The following is a 17,240-nucleotide window of genomic DNA, read 5'->3' as shown; positions in this document are numbered from 1 at the left end:
CGTGTTGCCAATGTTATTTGATGTGGGCTGGAGAAAGGGCAAATGCCCAGGAATGCTGTGTTGCTGACTTTGGGCAACTGCAGCTCTTGTATCATCTGGTGGGTTGGGGCCTGAGTCATCACAGCCCAGCTGTCTCGTCCCAGAGCTTTCCTGTTGTACCAGAGGTGTGCCTCGTCCACTGTACCCTGATCATAGCCAGCATCAGATGGCTTTTTAGGCAGTGAAGGAGGACTGAAACAAGATCCTGTCTGTCATTCCTAGCTAAATTGCTCACTCATGGCAGCATTAAACTTCAGCTATTTTTGCTATGTCTAGTTGTCTTTTGATTTTAATTTTTTTCTCTCACGCTTTTGACCATAGCCACATCCTGTGATGAGTTCTACTGTTTAACTGTGTAATGTATGAACACTAACGCATTTTTTTTCAGTTTAAGGAGTGTTGCCTGTCACCCTTTAATAGCACTCTGTCAGCTGTGTTATTCTGACCTGAAATCTCTCCTTTGCCCTCTTCCAAGGTAACATTTTCCAGCTAAGAAATGTGTTGGGCATCAAATTGCTATAGCTTCATGATGCAAATTTAATTGAGCTGCTCTGCAAGAAAAATCAAGCTCATGGATCTTCACCCACCAGTGGGAGAGAAAGCATGGAAGTCAGAGTCGTCGTCCCCCCCCCCCCACGCACTCTCATTTTCAGGTCATTTCTACTTAAGAAATGTTCTTGATGCAATGGCTTGCAGTTTTGTGCAGCACAGACTACTCTATCAGTTCCATGGCTTAGTTGTAGACATTTTTGTTGACAGTTGCATTAAGGGGTAAAAATAATTTCTAGCTCAGTTATAGTACTCATGAAGTTGGACACCAAGCTGGGTTCCCTTTCTTTTCCTGTGTTAAGTCAAGATCTATTTTCTCATCATCATAATGACTGTCACTGCTTCTTGCTTCCTTGTTCCAGAAACTGTCTCGTGGACACAGAGATGAATATGATGTTCTGGGGGCAAAGCGAGGTGCAGACCCTGAGCTGGGTGGGAGACACCAGGTAACTTCCTCCCACACATGCACCTTTTTTCTTTTAATCTGGTTCCTTCCTTCTTGTGTCTAACCGCTGTTTAGACATGCAGGCAGTCATCACGCGTTTGCTAAGCACAAGTGCCTTCCTGGAGAGGGAATGGCAAAATCTGTGTAGTAACTCAGGCGGCTGGCAGCATGGTGGGGACAAGAGCAAACCTTCCCCCTTCCCCTTTGATCTTTGCCCCTTGTGCCCCCCCCATCACTTTGCTGAGAGCTTGCAGCCACCCAGAATAGGAAGTGACACCCACCCTTGGGGCGGATGTGGAGCAGGCAAGGCAGGAGTGGGTGTTTCACGAGAGCTCGCTGCTTGTGATGCTGCCAAACAAGTGCCAAGAAAAGTAAAGCAGCAGCCAAAACAACTGTTTCTGCTGCAGAGCCCAACAGTTTCAAAGGAAAAAGGAGGGGAAACCTTCTGCATCGGTGTGTAGGGGTTGCCTGCAGGTGACAGCTGTAGGGATTGAGCAGAGAAGAGCTAAGTTTTATCAATTATTAAAACTAATTTAATTTTCCAGAGAACAAGTTGTCTTAACAGAGCCTTAGGGGCGGAGGCAAGATGGGCTGTAACAGGCATGGCACCCCCATAGAGCTGTAGCTGTGCCTTAGAGCAAATGCACAGGCACATACAAGGTGGTAGGGGATGCTGGTAGTGCAACACATAGGCAACTTTCTTCTTTTGTTTTACAGCAGAGAAGAAAGAACCCTCAGGACACTGTCTACACTGTGAGTAGTGAGAGCTGGAGGGAGGGGTGACTGGAAATAGGAGTTTCTATTTCATAGGAGACTTCCCCCCCCCTCCCCCCCTTTCAGCTTTGGTTCAAACTTAATAGTTGCTTTCAAAGACTTCCCTACCTTCCCCTTTTGCTAGAAAATTTCTGCTCCCTTCTCTACCATAAGACAAAAACATTGACTCCCTGGGTGGATAAGGAAAAGAATTTGGATCAAGATAACTGCTGATCCCTTTATGTTAACTTATGACTAACCAACCTGGGTCCTCTGTGACTGATGCTGCAATATTTTATGCGCTTGTTCTCCAGCCTCTCTGACTGTTCTCTGACAAAGGCTAAATGCCAGTGCATCTCAAAGTGGCTGCTTAGGAGCCTGTTGATTTAATTGATTTAACTCTGGCTGAATGTGGTGGTCTATGTTCCAAAGGATAGATACATGAATGCTAATGCTTATGTCTTAACTCAGGTTTTTCTGGGTGTTTGGTGCTTGCTGAGAAGTGAGCTTCTTTCCAAGACTGGCCTTCATCACTGCTGAATCAGAAGCTCTGATCACAGCTGGTTGTAAACATTTGGGAACTGCTTCCCTGGATGGAGGAAGGAAGAGCTCCTCTTTCTTAACCTTTACCCCGCAGTGTTAGACTTCCCTTTTCTCTGGGCCTGAGCTGCATGTTTAGGTCTGGCTCCTGAACAAATGCTGCTTAAAGCTTTTCTTTGGAGAGCTTTGATTGTAGTACCTGGTGCTAGTCTAGATAAATGACTTGGTTGAGGGTAGAGTTATATTCATTTAAGTGTTTGGAGATGAGGTGGTATCGATATGGTAAGCAAATTTGATCACATATAGCATCTACTTAAAAGCATATCGATCAAGTCCCACCACTGTCCCTTCTTTAGAATATAATGAAGCTTTGAAGGCAAGGCAGCCCCAGAAGCACAGGCTTGGAGTGCAGTCACCCAGGGGTTGGCTTGGCTTTTCCAGTAACATGCTGACTCTTTCCCCCTCTCTGCTTGCAGTCACTGCAGAAGGACAAGATGGGTGAGGCATACAGTGAAATCGGAATGAAGGGAGAGGTGAGTCCTACTTTCCTTCCTGGTGAAAGCCTGGGATCAAAAATTCTTCACTGCCAGTCTGTTACAGAGCAGTAGCCCCGGCTGCACGTAGGTGCCTTGCACAAGGAAGTCCCTGTGTTGCACAGCATGTACAGGCACAGCTGAGAGCAGTTACCTATTTCCTGCAGTAACCAGCAGGTTACTGGTGCAGCAGTAGGACAGGCGTTAGCTATAGCGTTATAGTAGCCATAAAACAAGGTGGAGATCGGACAGTAAGCTTTTTCCCATCAATATTAGAAACACAGCCTGTACACCAGCACTGTCCCTGGGCAGATTGAAAAATGTCAAGGGAAAACATTTCAAATTTTGGACAGAAAAATTCTGATAGCTGCCCCAGCTGAGGCAGAGGGTATGAGATAGGTGAGGAATAGTTGAAGAAAATGTCTGGTTTCAAATGCTGCAACATCTGTGGCCCAGCAACTCACATTAGTTGAGGACATTGCTCCAGAGCAATTCAGAGCTGGAGGTTCAGTTTCCCCTCTATGGGCTGTCGAGGCTGGTCTGCTTTATCGACACAAGTAAGCATTTGCAAGCTTCTCCTTGTGCCTCTCTTCAGAAAAGTAATAGGGGAAACATTCTCCTTCCTCTACTCTCAAATGTTTAAGAAGGAACGCATCAGGTATATCTCAAGCTAGCGGCAAATGGATAGTTTTAGCTCTGTGCACAAATTGCTGAGGGAGGGAAGCTTGTGTTGAAAACAAACCATCTGGGGACACTGTTCATGGCAAAATGAAAAATTGCTGTGACCTACACACGTTCTATTTTATGTCAAAGTGTCTTATATATAACCTTTCATTTCCCTCTGAAACATGAAAAAAGGGGTATTTCAAAACAAAGTTTAGTGTTGAGAAATGCTGAAGCAACACCAATATTTAATCCCCTCCCCTTTTTTATTCTAATACCCCTCTGCCATAGTCAAGCTCATAGTCAAGTTATGAGCTATGGGTTTATAAAGTCGCACCACGTTTTCATGAATGTTTCTATTACTGGGGGAATGGGAACACCAAACCCCTTGCCTCATTCTAGATATATGATCATTTAACAGGCTGCTGCAATTTTAATTGTGGCAGGCACTACTCCTTGCCATGTGTTTATGATAGTCAGTACTCTGCTGCGGTGGGGCCATAGCCTTGACATGCCAGCCTCCATCCAGGGGGCTGTAAGCTCTGCTGTCCCTGATTCTCACTTGGAAATTGCACTCTCATGCACAACTTGGCTACTTTGCCTGGCAGCTCCCCCTACCCCTGGGACGGCAGCAGCAAGTGGGTTCAAGGAGGAGGTTTTTCTTTTTACCTGGTTGGTGTGAGTGACCTTGTTTGTGTGCTCTATTTGTACCATGACAGGCCCAGTACCTATTTTACTAAATACTGCGTGACTTTGTCCTCAGACAGCCTTATCTGCAGCTCCTTTGAACATCTAGAGAGCTTACAAAAGGTGGGCGAGAGAATTTACTTACTCACCCATGTCTGTCCAATAGAGGGCAGAGTCCCTCGGACACCAGCTGACATGCAGTAACTCAAAACACACAGCCCCATTTCTTCCCGGTGTGGCTTCAGCTCATGAAACAATCGGTGTCTATAGGAACACTGCCAAATCTCTATACATACAGTAAATCAAAGAAATAGCAGCATTATAACAGTATGACAGGAAAATATGTCAGCAACCCAAAATAATTTCCTTTTATTTCCAATCCTTGCTATTTCCTCCTTCACAGCCCTTGCCACATGTCTGAGCTGGTCCAGACTTAGCAGGTGCTTTCCCTCCTGCGCAGTGGGTGTCCAGGCCAACCACAGCTGCTGACACTCAGTACAGAATGGGGGAAGTTGGGGGTTTCTTTCATTTTGCATAATCGTGAAAGCACCCATTAATCTATGCTTGCTTTTCTTTCCCAAAGCAGCAAAGGCGGCGAGGCAAAGGGAATGAAGGTGTCTACCAGGTAGGCAACACATCCAGCAGCTGCTCCCCTCATCTAGCTTCATGGCTTAATTGTAGCCTGTAGTTACATATCTAACTGCACTGTTAATGATGCATGATGAAGCAGAGCTTTCTAAGCACTTTTCTGAGTATAGTTACTCAGATTTAGGGCAAAGACCACACTGCTGGTACTTAAGTGGCTGCACAATTCTAAATACAACTGGCAGGAACACTTGTTTAGCTGCTCTGGCAGGAACTATTTCCACAGCCCTGCATCTTGGAGAACCACCTTTTCACTGCGGCTGATGATGCATACAGTTTGGTCTCAGAATTGTTTACTGCTTAAATGGAAACCTTCAGGTTACCAAACAGCTGTCATAACTCAAAGAATCAGTGGTTCAGCCCACCTCACTATGGCGTACAGAGCACAAACTGGTGAGCACCTTCAGCCCCTTGGTGCACTGGGGGGGGGTTCAGTGTTGCACACACATAACAGAGGGCAAGGAGTCCATCAGTAAGGCCTTATTTGGGCCACCGTACATAATTGTTCCAAAATGCATTTTACTTTCTGTAGAAGCCTGTACATTGCCACTGACATCTCAAAATGACAAAAATAAAATATATATTAAAGAAGTTCTTCTGATGCAGCACATGCCAGGAAGTTTTCCTGTAACATGGCATATTTGTAGCTAATGGCATCTTTCTTCAAAACCTGCTCTACTGAGATAGTCACAGGTAGCTGATAAGAAGCACTATCTTATCATTGTACTCAGTATGCCACTAAATATTCATAGCAGAGGAGTGAAGGGTAGCTAGAAGTTCTACAAGTGGGTACCACCTGTCTTACTAACTACTCACTCTCAGAAGCCCCCGTTACCTCTGCTCTGGCAGCCTCCTTGGCTGACCTATGACTCTGTAACTCACACGTGACAGCTGACTTACCACCGCCAGAGCAGGCTGGCAGGAGAAGGACTGCTGCATCGCAGGAAGGTGTGCAAGGGGATGCTTCCCAGGGTTCACAGCCATCTGAAGCCCTGCCGCCAATTTAGAGTTGCATCTGACTTCCCTTCTAAATTAAAGAGAAGTCCAGAAAAGAAAGTTCATGATTTGATGTCTATTCATTTAGTTAGCAGACAAGGTTCACTCTAGCATCAGTTAGCTCTTAATAGTCAATAATATGCAAATAAAATGTACTCTAAAGATGTATATAACCAGTGAGGATGAGTTGCTGTAGTCATATGTTCATAACAGTTATTCAGGATACATCTTGCCTTCAGGTAAGTGATAGCTATTGATACCATACAAAGACTAAGGAATCACTCATGAATAAAAACCTCTGTAGGAAAAAAAAAAAAAAAAATTAGAATTATGCTACTGAGCCCCTGCCGCCCTGTTCCTGGCCAGTCAGATGGGGAGAACTAAGCACTCACACTTGTACCTCACCTGTTTTTCTGTTTTTCAGGGACTCAGTACAGCGACCAAGGACACTTACGATGCTCTCCAAATGCAGCCTTTGCCCCCCCGCTAAGCGGGAGTCACGGATGGGATGGGCAAGAGTAAGAGATGCTCACCTGCTTTGGGGAGGAGAGAAAGCCTTGTTCATCCAAAACAAACGCTGTGTATTTTCTCAGTGCAAAAACCTACTTTGGCTGGTGAGCAGAGGGAGTATGTCTGGACTTTGTCAGTCCCTTCTCCCTTCCCTCCTGAATCATGTAACTGCCAGCTTTAGCTATTAAAGAGTACATATCTGTAAAGTTGTTTCCAATAGCAGTGGTTACTAGGCTGATTTTTGTAAGATTTCTGTTGTGGGACCAGACCACACCTACTAAACACAGCTGTTTCCATAGCTCTTACTTGCCTTCCAGGGGTATCATGACATGCAATTATGGTTTCATTGGATTTAAAGAACATGTAAAGATAGGGCTGTAGTTATTTCCTGTAGTATTTATCTTAAGACTATTTGACACAGGCCAGCTAAACTTTTTGCTTTAAATTTACCTTTTAAAAACTGTTTCAGTGGAGGATGACTTTTTTCTTTAATTGTAAAAAGTGAAGCAATGTTAGTGTAGTGAAGGACAGAGGCTGAATGCCAGCTTTTCAATATGAAGAAAAAGAGCACTAAGCTCCAAGAAAAGATCAAGCAATGGCATTGCCACTCATCCAGCACCTGGAGCTAAACAAGAGCCAGGTAACCTGCAAAAGAGACTTCTCAGAATGCAGAAAATACCCCTGTTGCAATGAAAACAAGGAGAATGGACTCCGATAAAGAGACTAATACTGGAAAAGCCAGGAAAACTCACCCTGGAGAATCCCATTTGGCTGAAGGGTCTGGCTGGAACGTCTGCCCCCTCACGTTAGCAACATCTGCAGCCATCACTGCAGAACACGCTCCCCTTTTAAGAGCTGGTATGGCAATTCTGATGTTAGAAACAGACCAAAACTATCACTTCTGGGCAACAGAAACTGTACAAAAGCCAATGTAAATGCAGTTTCCAAACAGTCTATCGTCAGTTTACCTTTAAAAGATGATGCAGGGATAATTCCAAAGAGATACTAGTTCAACAATGTAATGCATTTTTTGCTGAATTAATAAAGTTAGTGTCAAAGACCTGTGTGTGCGTGTGCACAGTGAACAGCTGTGGAAATGGTACAAGCCCATTAAGCTGATGCATTCAGGCTGGCTGGACCAATTTACACTCAGCAGCATAATCTTCTAGGCAAGCTGAGGAGGACAGCATTCCCACAGGAGCTTCTAAAGACATCCTGGGAGGTGGGATGGGATGTTGGAAAAATGCTGTAAGCCCAAGGTAACAGGGACACTTGCCTCCTGCTGCATCCTCAGTTTTGCCAGTGACTTACAAGACTGTGCAATGAAGCCTCTAAACAACTCAGCAAGGACAAAAAACAGCCCAGCAAAATAAAAGGTATTTTAACTCAGGTCAGGAGCTGACCAGTTCATTCCACCAGTCCGGACAGAGGGATCAGAGACTAAAGCAAGACTGTGGGAACAAGAGCTGCCACTGCGGGCACTGCCCAGATGAGGTTACCTGTTCCTTTCTTAAGGGACTGGGTTAGCAGCAGAAGAACCTGCTGAAATTGCTTCTATGTAAATTACAAGGCTGTGCCTAACTTCTTAAGCAGTAAAGCTGTACCTGCAGTAGGTGCTTGTAGCTTTTGAAGAATATTTCAAAGATACTAAATTAGCACAAAAAAAGTAAGCTGAGACATCCTATGCATGGCAGTGAATGTTTCTTGCAAAGAATTTCCTAGATCCCTTACTGTTCTGCAATGACAAGAAAAATCTGAGAGAATTGGGCAATACCTCAAAGATCTGAGCTGGAAACTACAGTACAGTTGCTGCTGCAAAGCACTCTTCTTCTTGATGCAAGAATAGACAGTACTGAAAATAGCTTGCTTTTTTTTTTAAATCATGATAACCACATTTGCAAGATGTAGAAGTCAAAAGTTTCAGCACTCATCAAATACCAAGCACTAAACAACACAGAAGAAATGCTTGGGGGGGGGGGGGGGGAAATCACCTTTATGCTCTTTATATATAAACGGATATTGATTTCAAAAAGCACCCAATACTTGTTTTGGGGACACTCACCGTAGGTGTGAGCCGAGTCTTCTCTTTGCCTTCAGGAAGCAACTGAAGCCGTTTTTTCTTTTAGGAAAGGAGTCGATAATACAGGAGTAGAACAAAAGCTTCAGGCAGAGTGCAAAAAAACCTGGGCTCTCCTCCATTTTGACAAGACAAAGAGCCTGAAAGTAGAATCTTCTGGCCCAGTTTGATGCATCCCGGGGGAAGGGGAATTAGCCTTCCCCTGACACATTTAAAAAACTACAAACAAGTGCATACATGTTAAAACACTTGGAAAATGGTTTAATGATGTTTACAACAGAAATGAACTGTACAATTACAGTAAGTTTAATATATATAAAAAATTACAGCAGACAAATGCATCTACACAAAATCTACCTTTTCATTCTGATTTACTGTAATCTACACAATCTCTCAATGCCTACAGCTATCTGTAGGCAACCACTGGGAAAATAATAATAATAACAATAATAATAATAACAATAATAATAATAAAGGACATCTTTAAAGAGACAGCATTTCGCCTTCCTCCTCACCCCTAGTGTGATCAGCAAGGTTTTGAAATGTGTGGGACTCTCACATTTCAGTCTCAAGAAAAGCTCGAGTTGCGTTTGGGTACAGGTATTCCCATATGGCCCTCAGTTTCAAGTGTTCTGCTGACCTGAAGCATATAAATGCAGTATATGAGGAAGGGCAAGAGAAAAATAAAACCTCCCAGCCAGTGTAAGCAGGCATTTGCACAGAGTAGTGAAACCACTAAGACTGAAAATTTGTCTGTCTTAGAAACGAAGCAAAAAGGGACTGCCCAGATGCTACAGACATTTAGAAATCCTCATCTCTTTGAAAACTATTGCCGGATTTAGAAGAAAGGGCTTGTTTTTCAACTCCCAATTCTTCATACAAAGGGTTAGTTTTCAAACTAACATGTTAAATATTTTTTTAAAACAAAATTTAAGCTACTTCCTCTTTGGCCCATCCCTGAAAAACAGTGAAAACCCCTTTATGCTGAGAAAGAACCTCAGGTCAATGGGGAAAAAAAAAAGAACATGCTGTCTCTTTAAAAAGAAAGAAAGAATCCCAGTTGGGAGCAGCCGTCAGTGAAAATGCGATCCAAATTGGCGGTCTGGTGGAAATTCCTCATGGAATATTATGTACAGTTTAAAAACCCTTAGTTGTTTTTTTTTTTTTTAATTTATGAACACCTAGGCAGTGAAAACTGTTATGTTAATACATACATAGACACACCCAAAACATACAAAAATACTATTATTTCAAACTACTAAGAATAGGACAAGTTCAGTTATCTCCATGCTATGACTTTAAGAGCATTACACTGAAACAAACAAGAATTTAAACGACAATTTTTTAATATCCCAGAAATATACCAAAATATACATCTAAGCTTTGGAATTACTGAGGTTAGACTAATGCAAGTGCTGGGTAATCGTACTTAATACACAAGTCTAAGGTTCTGCAGGAAAGAAATTATCTTTGGTATCTGCATCAGGCTAATAATATTAACATTTGGATTTTGCTTTGGGATAGAGCTTGTATGACCCTAGAACCAAACACCCCCCAATCAACTGAGATTAAAAAGATCCATGTAAAAAGTTCCTCCATTTGCAATCCCCCCCCAAAAAGTTAAAAAGTCACAGGCATCTACCTAGCATAAAAGGTTGAGAAATACAATGCATAGTTGCACAGTGGTGCTGCAAAAATAAAAGAAATCTAGAAAAAAGGAACTAGAGGAGAAATGAAAAGCAGCTGCTTCTTCTTTCAGGGATTTCTCACAACAGGACAGCCTCTTCCAAGCAGTGACGGGGGGAGGGGGGAAGCTCAGAAGTGCACCTCAGCGTGTATTAATCAACATCACCCAGCCCCCAGAGGGTTAAAGCACCCAGCAGAGCAGCCAATCCTGCACCCAAGTCTTCAGCTCCTCAACCCACCTGCAAAGCCCCCAGCCGTCCCTCCCAGCACCTGCGCCCCAGATTTTGCCCCAGGGCGGCGAGTTTCTTCCCGGGGCCTTTCGGAGGCCGGGCCCAGGGCAGTGCCCCCTCGCCCGGGGCAGCCCCCCCAGGCTGGCGGCTGGCGGAGACCCTCACCCCGGCCAGGCCGGCCTCACAGATGGGCTTGGTGCTGAAGACGCCCTTTGTCTTTGGTTTGTTTGTTTGTTTTGAGTTTATACAATCATTAGGAAATCTTTGGTTTTGGCTGGAAATTTTAAAAGAACAAAACAAAACAAAGAAACCGCCCCCTCCCGACTTATAGCAGCCACCGTGACCTGACAAAGCTTCTCTTTCCCATAGGGGTAGGGGAACTACATTCAAATAAAGATGGACCGGGTTAAGGATGCAGCTTCTGGCCAGGTTGGGGAGCAGGGAAGGGATACAGGATTGTCAAATAATAAAGAAGAAAATTAAATATTTGGAGATTTCTTTTCTTTTTTTTTCCTTTTTTTTTTTTTTTTTTTGGTCATGTTAAAAAAGTGAGTAGCGTGTACGCAGCACTGGGCTGAGAGCACCTCCGGGCCCTGGGGTTCAGCGCAGCCCGGGGGCAGCTGCCCTGGGGTGGGGGAAAGGCAGCCTGGGTGGCCCTCTTCCGTGGAGAGTGGAGGGGAGGGAGCAGATATTCACAGACTAATCAAGAGGACCCCTTGTAACCAAAGGAAATAAGATAAGATTGCAATTTGCCCTCACTTTGCAGTAGCTTTTAAGCAGCGACATTCAGAGGCGTTAGGGGGTCACTCCCCAGGTTGCAGGTCACGGGGTGCTATAGGCCAGAGTTCAGTGTTAATCAAAGGAGGGAGGGCAGACTTGGCAACTCTGTAGGGTTTGGAGAAAGTTAAAGCAAGTTACTCGGTTACGAGTTAGAAATGAGGTATACGACAGCTCCTGTACCTGTGGCGGATAAACACCCCACACCTACTCACACCTAGCCTTACATACTACCACAGAGGAAGGAAATGGAACAACAGCACTGGTGGGGACAAAGAAGTTACTGCCCGGGTCCTTCCCGCAGACTGCTGGCACGCGAGGCGCCCCACGGGCACCAGCGCTGCTCCAGACCTCTTCAGACCACCCGCGGGCGGCTCTGCAGCGATCCCTTCCCTTCCCCGTTTCACAGGGAGGCCCAGTCCAGCTCCCCGGGAACTCGCAGGGAGCGGCGCTGATCTCCGCGTCTTTCGCATTGCGTTTTCCTCTCAGACTCGCTCGGGTGCAGGGAGCACCAGGGTCACAGAGGCCGACACATACAGAGTGGATGGGGGAAGAACTAAAGGTTTTGTCTCAACTGCCTTGTTCTCAGGACACTGTCACAGGTGCTCTTGTTCCTAAATTGCTTCTCAAGGGGGTTGTGCGATCTCCACGATTTGCCCCTTGGCATGCTGTTTCCAATGTCTTAGGATTCCTTCCGTTTAAGAATTTCAGATTTCTATAGCACCGCAACATGCCAGCTTCGTCCGCGCACAACGTTCTCACGTTCAGGGAATAGGGCTTAAGTAGCTGCTGCTACAAAATTCAGCAAAGGCAGTATGAATCCTGAAGTGGGGCCTACAACAGATAAGAGAATTTTGGGAGGAAAGGGGAAGCTAACATGATAAATTAAGTATCTTACGGTTTTATGTAAAGCTCTGCCAGAGAATATTCACCAGCAGACCGACACAGTTTTAAGACAGATCAGCATTTTGGTCTGAGCTACTTGACAATGTCCTGTTTGGTAGAGATGAAATAAGGCAGAGGGGGTATGTTCCAGTTCTGGGGCTGAGCCTCAGCAGCACTAAGGAACGCCAAAGGGTATCATCTTCCCTCGCCTCCCACAAGCTGTTTCATTTCCTTCCTCAGATTTGTTTTCCTTAAAGCACACCTTGTTTTCCACTTCTTTTGTTCCAAGTGCTCTTTTCTTTGAGAAGTCATTTCTTCAATATCCCTATTACCTATCTATAAATCTAACTAGCTCTTTGAAAAGTCACACAATATTAATACCACTTTTACATAATGTCAGAACAACAATTCTATTAGTAAAGCTTTCAGTGAAGTTCTGCAACCCGATTGGTGTCCGGAGGAAGAGTAGCTGGACAACCCACCTCTCCCCCTTCCTCCCTCCCTTTCTTCACAAGAGCTCACCAAGTTCACTGATAAAACAACTCAGCCCAATAGCACTATACATGAACATGTACAAGGCTACTTTGGGGAGCAAAGAAAGGAGTCTTCAAGGTCTCTCCCTTAAGAGAAAGACCACATACGCAAAAGCTGTTGAACAGACTCTGACCTTGGACTACACTGCTTCCACATTCGAAGGAAAGAAACAGTTTTCCCTGACTGTATCCCAACATCAGCCTAAGACCTGCAGCACGGGGCAAGACCCACACACCCTTTATCCTCACAGAGCAAAAGCAACTCTATGCAGAAAAGGTGGGAGCACCCACAAGAGATGAGGTCCTTACAGAAAGGGACACTGACCCGAAGCTCAACAAAACCCCACCCAGCTTTTCCTCTTACCCGCTCTGGGAACAGCAGAGCTGACAACGTATGAGTGCCTTTGGTTCTCTACGAGGCCACTGGGAATTCTCCCACCCCAGTGGAGTCGAGCTCCTTTAGAAAACCACCTCTCTCTCTCTCTCCATCACCACACACAGCCAGGCGCACACGCTTGCGCACACATGCACTTGCACACTCACCCACGCACACCCCTCCCCTCTTCCCCCACTCCATCAGCCTCGAAGGGAAACGAGAAGGGAGCCTTGGGTCCAGATGGAGGGGGCTGCAACGCCCTCCCAAGGCAATAACCACTCGCTCTTCTGCTACTCCCACCACAACAGCAAGACATATGCCAGGAGAACGACCCACTCCCTCGCCAACAACCCCTCAAAGCTCCTCTCCCACGACTGTCTCACAGTATTTCAACCCTTTCAAGCATACCAGCCAGGTGTTAGGAGTAGGTTAGCTTTCACTTCTCAGTTTGGTTTTTTCTTTCATAGTTTTTGGTCTAGACAGGATTAGCATTGCTATTAGAAAAGGAAGTGTTTAAAAAGTTTTCCACCTATTATCAAGCACTACAAGCCCTACATTCAGTAACAAGACAAGGGGGATAAAAGGAACCTGTTTCACTTTTGCTCTCCCAGATAGATTAAGATGCGACAACCATTCTTCTCCCTCCCCGAAGTTAAACACAACGGACCCAGTTCAGCTCTGGAGCAACTCAACTAACTGAAATGGATTTACACCACCTAGGTTGATTCTAACCCAGTACAGCCATCTTCTTTCCCCCAAGCCTCGCGGATATGCATTGCCTCATCTTTAGATCCCAGCGAAGGGCAAGGAAAGGCCAAGAGGGAGGGAAGTGTGCGCACACTCAAAAGGACCCTGAACAGCAACCCAATCAATAACCTGCATGCCACCACGTGCTGTGCTGCAGATTAGACCACAGATAAACCAACCAAACAACAATCCCAAACCCAGGAGCGACAAAATGTTTCCTTTGGCAAGACAGATACAAGGAAAAAAATTCATGAGCAAACATTTTCCTTCTAACACAGTCAACCCCCTTCTCTGCCCCCAACATCCACCCACCCCCACCCGACCCTATAAAGTTGTAACCTATAAACAGGATCTCAAATACATACAGCATAATCATGTTTATCAATCATAATAAACATCAGTTCAACTAAACTCTACAGCTAGAATTATCTCCACTATTTATAAAGTTTGCTTTTCTCTTCTGATTTTTTCAGTTTAAAACCAGTTCTGCGACAATGCTAAGCTATGCTGAGGTATTTTATGAAGGTGCCAGAAGCCAGCTGCTACCCACAAGTATTGTTCTCAGAGCTGTATGGTGCTACCTTTCGCTGAGGGAAGACGGGGGAAGGGACAAGGAGGGAGGGAGGGGGCCCAGATTATTCCAGTTACGGACGGTTCTTAGCAAGGTATTGCAGACAGAGCTAAAAGCAGCCTCAAGACAAAGCCCAGTACTTGCTTCGGTTTTAGGAATTCAGTCAGAAAAGAAGTACCTGATACGTTCTACGTGCTGATCTTATTTGTCTACTCAACTAAAAGATGTCTTTTCTCCCACACTTAAACTATTTGTAATTCCAGTGCAATCTTCCTAACACCCTCCTAACAGCATCCCATGGGGGTAAAAGCTCAGAGCATCTACCCACTAAGAGCGTCCTGCGAAAAGTGGCAGACAGATTCAATGAAGACAGAGAAGCTGAAAAAATATCAAGTTCTTTTTCATGCATTACTCTGTGTGTTTGCCTGTGAAGATACGCAAGTAACAAGAGTCGCTTCTTTTCATTGTTCCAAAAGCACTGAAACTACTTGTGCTGACATACAGGCAACCAGGTGCTGTTCAGATCACAGAGCCAAAGATATGAACATTTTAAGAAATTGCAAACCATGAGTCAATAACTTTATGACAAAGCCTCCTCTGTCAAAAATCTTTAATGTATTTTAGGGGTCTCCCCACTGGAGAGAAGAGCAAGACTCACAAGCAGCAATAGCAGTGAGATTCAATGACTGAAAAGGGCAGAACCTCTGTAAGGTATGTATCTTGAATTCTGTATCGCTACAGTATTTTGGAAAGGGAAGGAGAGGTAAGAGGTATCGGTTGCAAAAATATAAAGAAATCTGAGCTGGCTGTGTGAGGACTGACAACCACAAACCCAGTGGGGACCAGCAGGCTAGCTTACTCCTTCAGTAACACTCCACCCTAGGCAACAGTCAGGTGTACATCCAACAGGTATACCCTGCGGATAAACATCATTTAACCATTTCAGGTAGAACAGGAATAGGGAACAGTGACTCTTAATAAAGTTAACATGGCAATAAGTAGATCTACATTTTGAACTTCTGGTTTAAAACCAAGTATCACTGACAGTTTGGACCAGATGCACTATTTTGTCTGTCCCAAAACACACTAATGACCATGAGAAGCTACTTGTCTCTCTAAGATGATTTTGTAAAGTAAATTTTTATCTAAGAAAATATCAATTGATATTTAAGGTAAATTAGATGTTGCTTTGGTTTAGTATCTGTGGATCCAGCTGTAACGAGCGTTCTGCTCCATTTGCAACAAAGAAAGAGGGAATATAACTCAACTGCAGAAATGTGTGCTGAGCCAAAGCACACCGCAAGGCTTAGAGAGATGACATTTAAACATTAGAACAACCCAAAACATTAGGTTATAGTTCCAACAGAAGTAAAAAAAAGAAATTTTCTATTACTCACACAATCATTGGCATGGATGCACACAGAGAATTTTCTCTAACACGTTTTGGCAACAGTCATTCTCTTACTGCCCTCTGAGCAAAACTGTTTTTTTCTGTTTCTTTTTTTTTTTTTTTTTTAAAAAAAGGAATTAATTATCCTAAAAGATTTCGCAAGATACCAAAAGATCAGAAGTATAAAATTTTTGTCTACATTTAATGCTTACTGTAAAGTATGCAAAATTAAAATAATGGGTAAAAGTAGAGGCAGTGGATTGCTCTTGCTCAAATGGAAAGCTATCATGCTATGAGAGGACATTTGTTCTCATGTGTTAATATCAGCAGAAAGCTTCTTTGCTCAGCGTTGGCCTTCCCCTGATTAACCTAAAAGGTGCAAAAATCACAAGCTGTAACTCCAATACATCATGTTTCCACTGGGAATCTCTTTGTCAGCCTGTTCATTTAAAGATAAAATTCAAACTTGAAGCTTCTGATGTCCTAAAAGGTCTACAGTTCGAGCCATCAGAAGATATGTATTCCTCTTAATGTTCTGGCATTTTAGTTTTCTCTTAGAAGATAATCTCACTAGCACTCAAACAAAATTACTGAGCAACAGCAGCAGCACATTCCTACATGAAGATCCAACTAACTTTCAAGCATGTTCTCCTTGCTGGTTCTGCTGAGCACAGATTTCCCATTCATGGTAAAGTGACTTTTTCAATCCAATTTAACTTGTGTTTCAACAACTATTTATTGAAGCAGAGGATCTTAAGAAGTAGCAGAGCAATGATGTGTCATCACAAGTTACCCAAAGAGAAAAAATAAAAAAAATCAACTGAAGTGACACTAGCCTATGAGCTGGAAAAAAGTACTTGTGAACATAACAAGCATGGTATCTCCCCAACAATTTTTTGAGTGCATGCACATACACACCATCTCAGAGCAACATGATAAAAAGGTACTTAGACTAACATACTGCACAATAGCTCAGAAACAAAATAAATCCTCTTAAGGAGATTTAAATAGACAGATGTGACTCTTGTAAGCAGCTATATCTGTGTGTACTTTCTATGAGCTGTTCATGAATCATTCTATGGTGGCTACGAAGAGCAAGTTCTGAGGAGATCAAGTGTGCTAAAGCCAAACTGGGATACATTTTCTTAACATCAGCAAAAATTTCGTCACCAGCCTACAACACCTCATCCTGAAGCTATTTCCTAAATTGTTCTTGACCTTCAAAGCATATCTGTATTTGTGCCTCTGTAAATCACTCGCTTTTTGAGCTAACTGTCCTTGGCTATAATGAGAGAGTTTTTCACCTTCTATTTTCCTGCATATGTACTTCAGTATGCTTGCAACTATGAAAAGCAACACACACATCTTTAAATACGAAGACATGGAGCTCTGAAAAAGAGATGCTATTATCCTTTTCTGACATGCTATGAAATTCCTTCTGATCATATTTACTAGGTCTGTATACAATTGTTAGTATCTCTTTTCAGATGCATCAATTTCTGCTGTCAACATGCTTATGATCTAAAAAAGAAACTTCTGCTAAATTCTAGTACATGATCTCATATTCCTTTCATGCTCTGAAGGAGCATATGCACTCTAACTAGGCAG

The 17,240-nt window shown here is 43.8% G+C and overlaps 2 protein-coding genes across 4 annotated transcripts in view; one reads left to right on the top strand and one right to left on the bottom strand.

Moving 5' to 3' along the window:
• CD247 (CD247 molecule) overlaps positions 1–7,359 on the top strand; it is a 58,932-nt gene extending 51,573 nt beyond the window's left edge. For 2 of the 3 annotated variants that reach the window (XM_075034016.1, XM_075034018.1), the window contains exons 4-8: positions 951–1,034; positions 1,751–1,786; positions 2,803–2,859; positions 4,793–4,834; positions 6,275–7,359. In XM_075034016.1, coding sequence (XP_074890117.1) covers positions 951–1,034; positions 1,751–1,786; positions 2,803–2,859; positions 4,793–4,834; positions 6,275–6,340 — 285 coding nt within the window. In that variant the 3' untranslated portion in view covers positions 6,341–7,359. The remainder of the gene's footprint in view (positions 1–950; positions 1,035–1,750; positions 1,787–2,802; positions 2,860–4,792; positions 4,835–6,274) is intronic. The other variant, XM_075034017.1, reaches the window with a different exon arrangement.
• Positions 7,360–8,608: 1,249 nt separating this feature from the next.
• The window catches only part of POU2F1 (POU class 2 homeobox 1), a 120,993-nt gene continuing 112,361 nt past the window's right edge, over positions 8,609–17,240 (bottom strand). The window contains exon 17 of the transcript XR_012651319.1: positions 8,609–8,656. The gene's annotated coding sequence lies outside the window, so the exon portion shown is untranslated. The remainder of the gene's footprint in view (positions 8,657–17,240) is intronic.

The sequence above is a fragment of the Buteo buteo genome, chromosome 8 (assembly GCF_964188355.1).
Source record: "Buteo buteo chromosome 8, bButBut1.hap1.1, whole genome shotgun sequence".
In the NCBI taxonomy this organism is placed as follows: domain Eukaryota; kingdom Metazoa; phylum Chordata; class Aves; order Accipitriformes; family Accipitridae; genus Buteo; species Buteo buteo.
The sequence above is the reverse complement of the archived record's forward strand: the minus strand, read 5'-3'. Positions and strand labels throughout refer to the sequence as shown.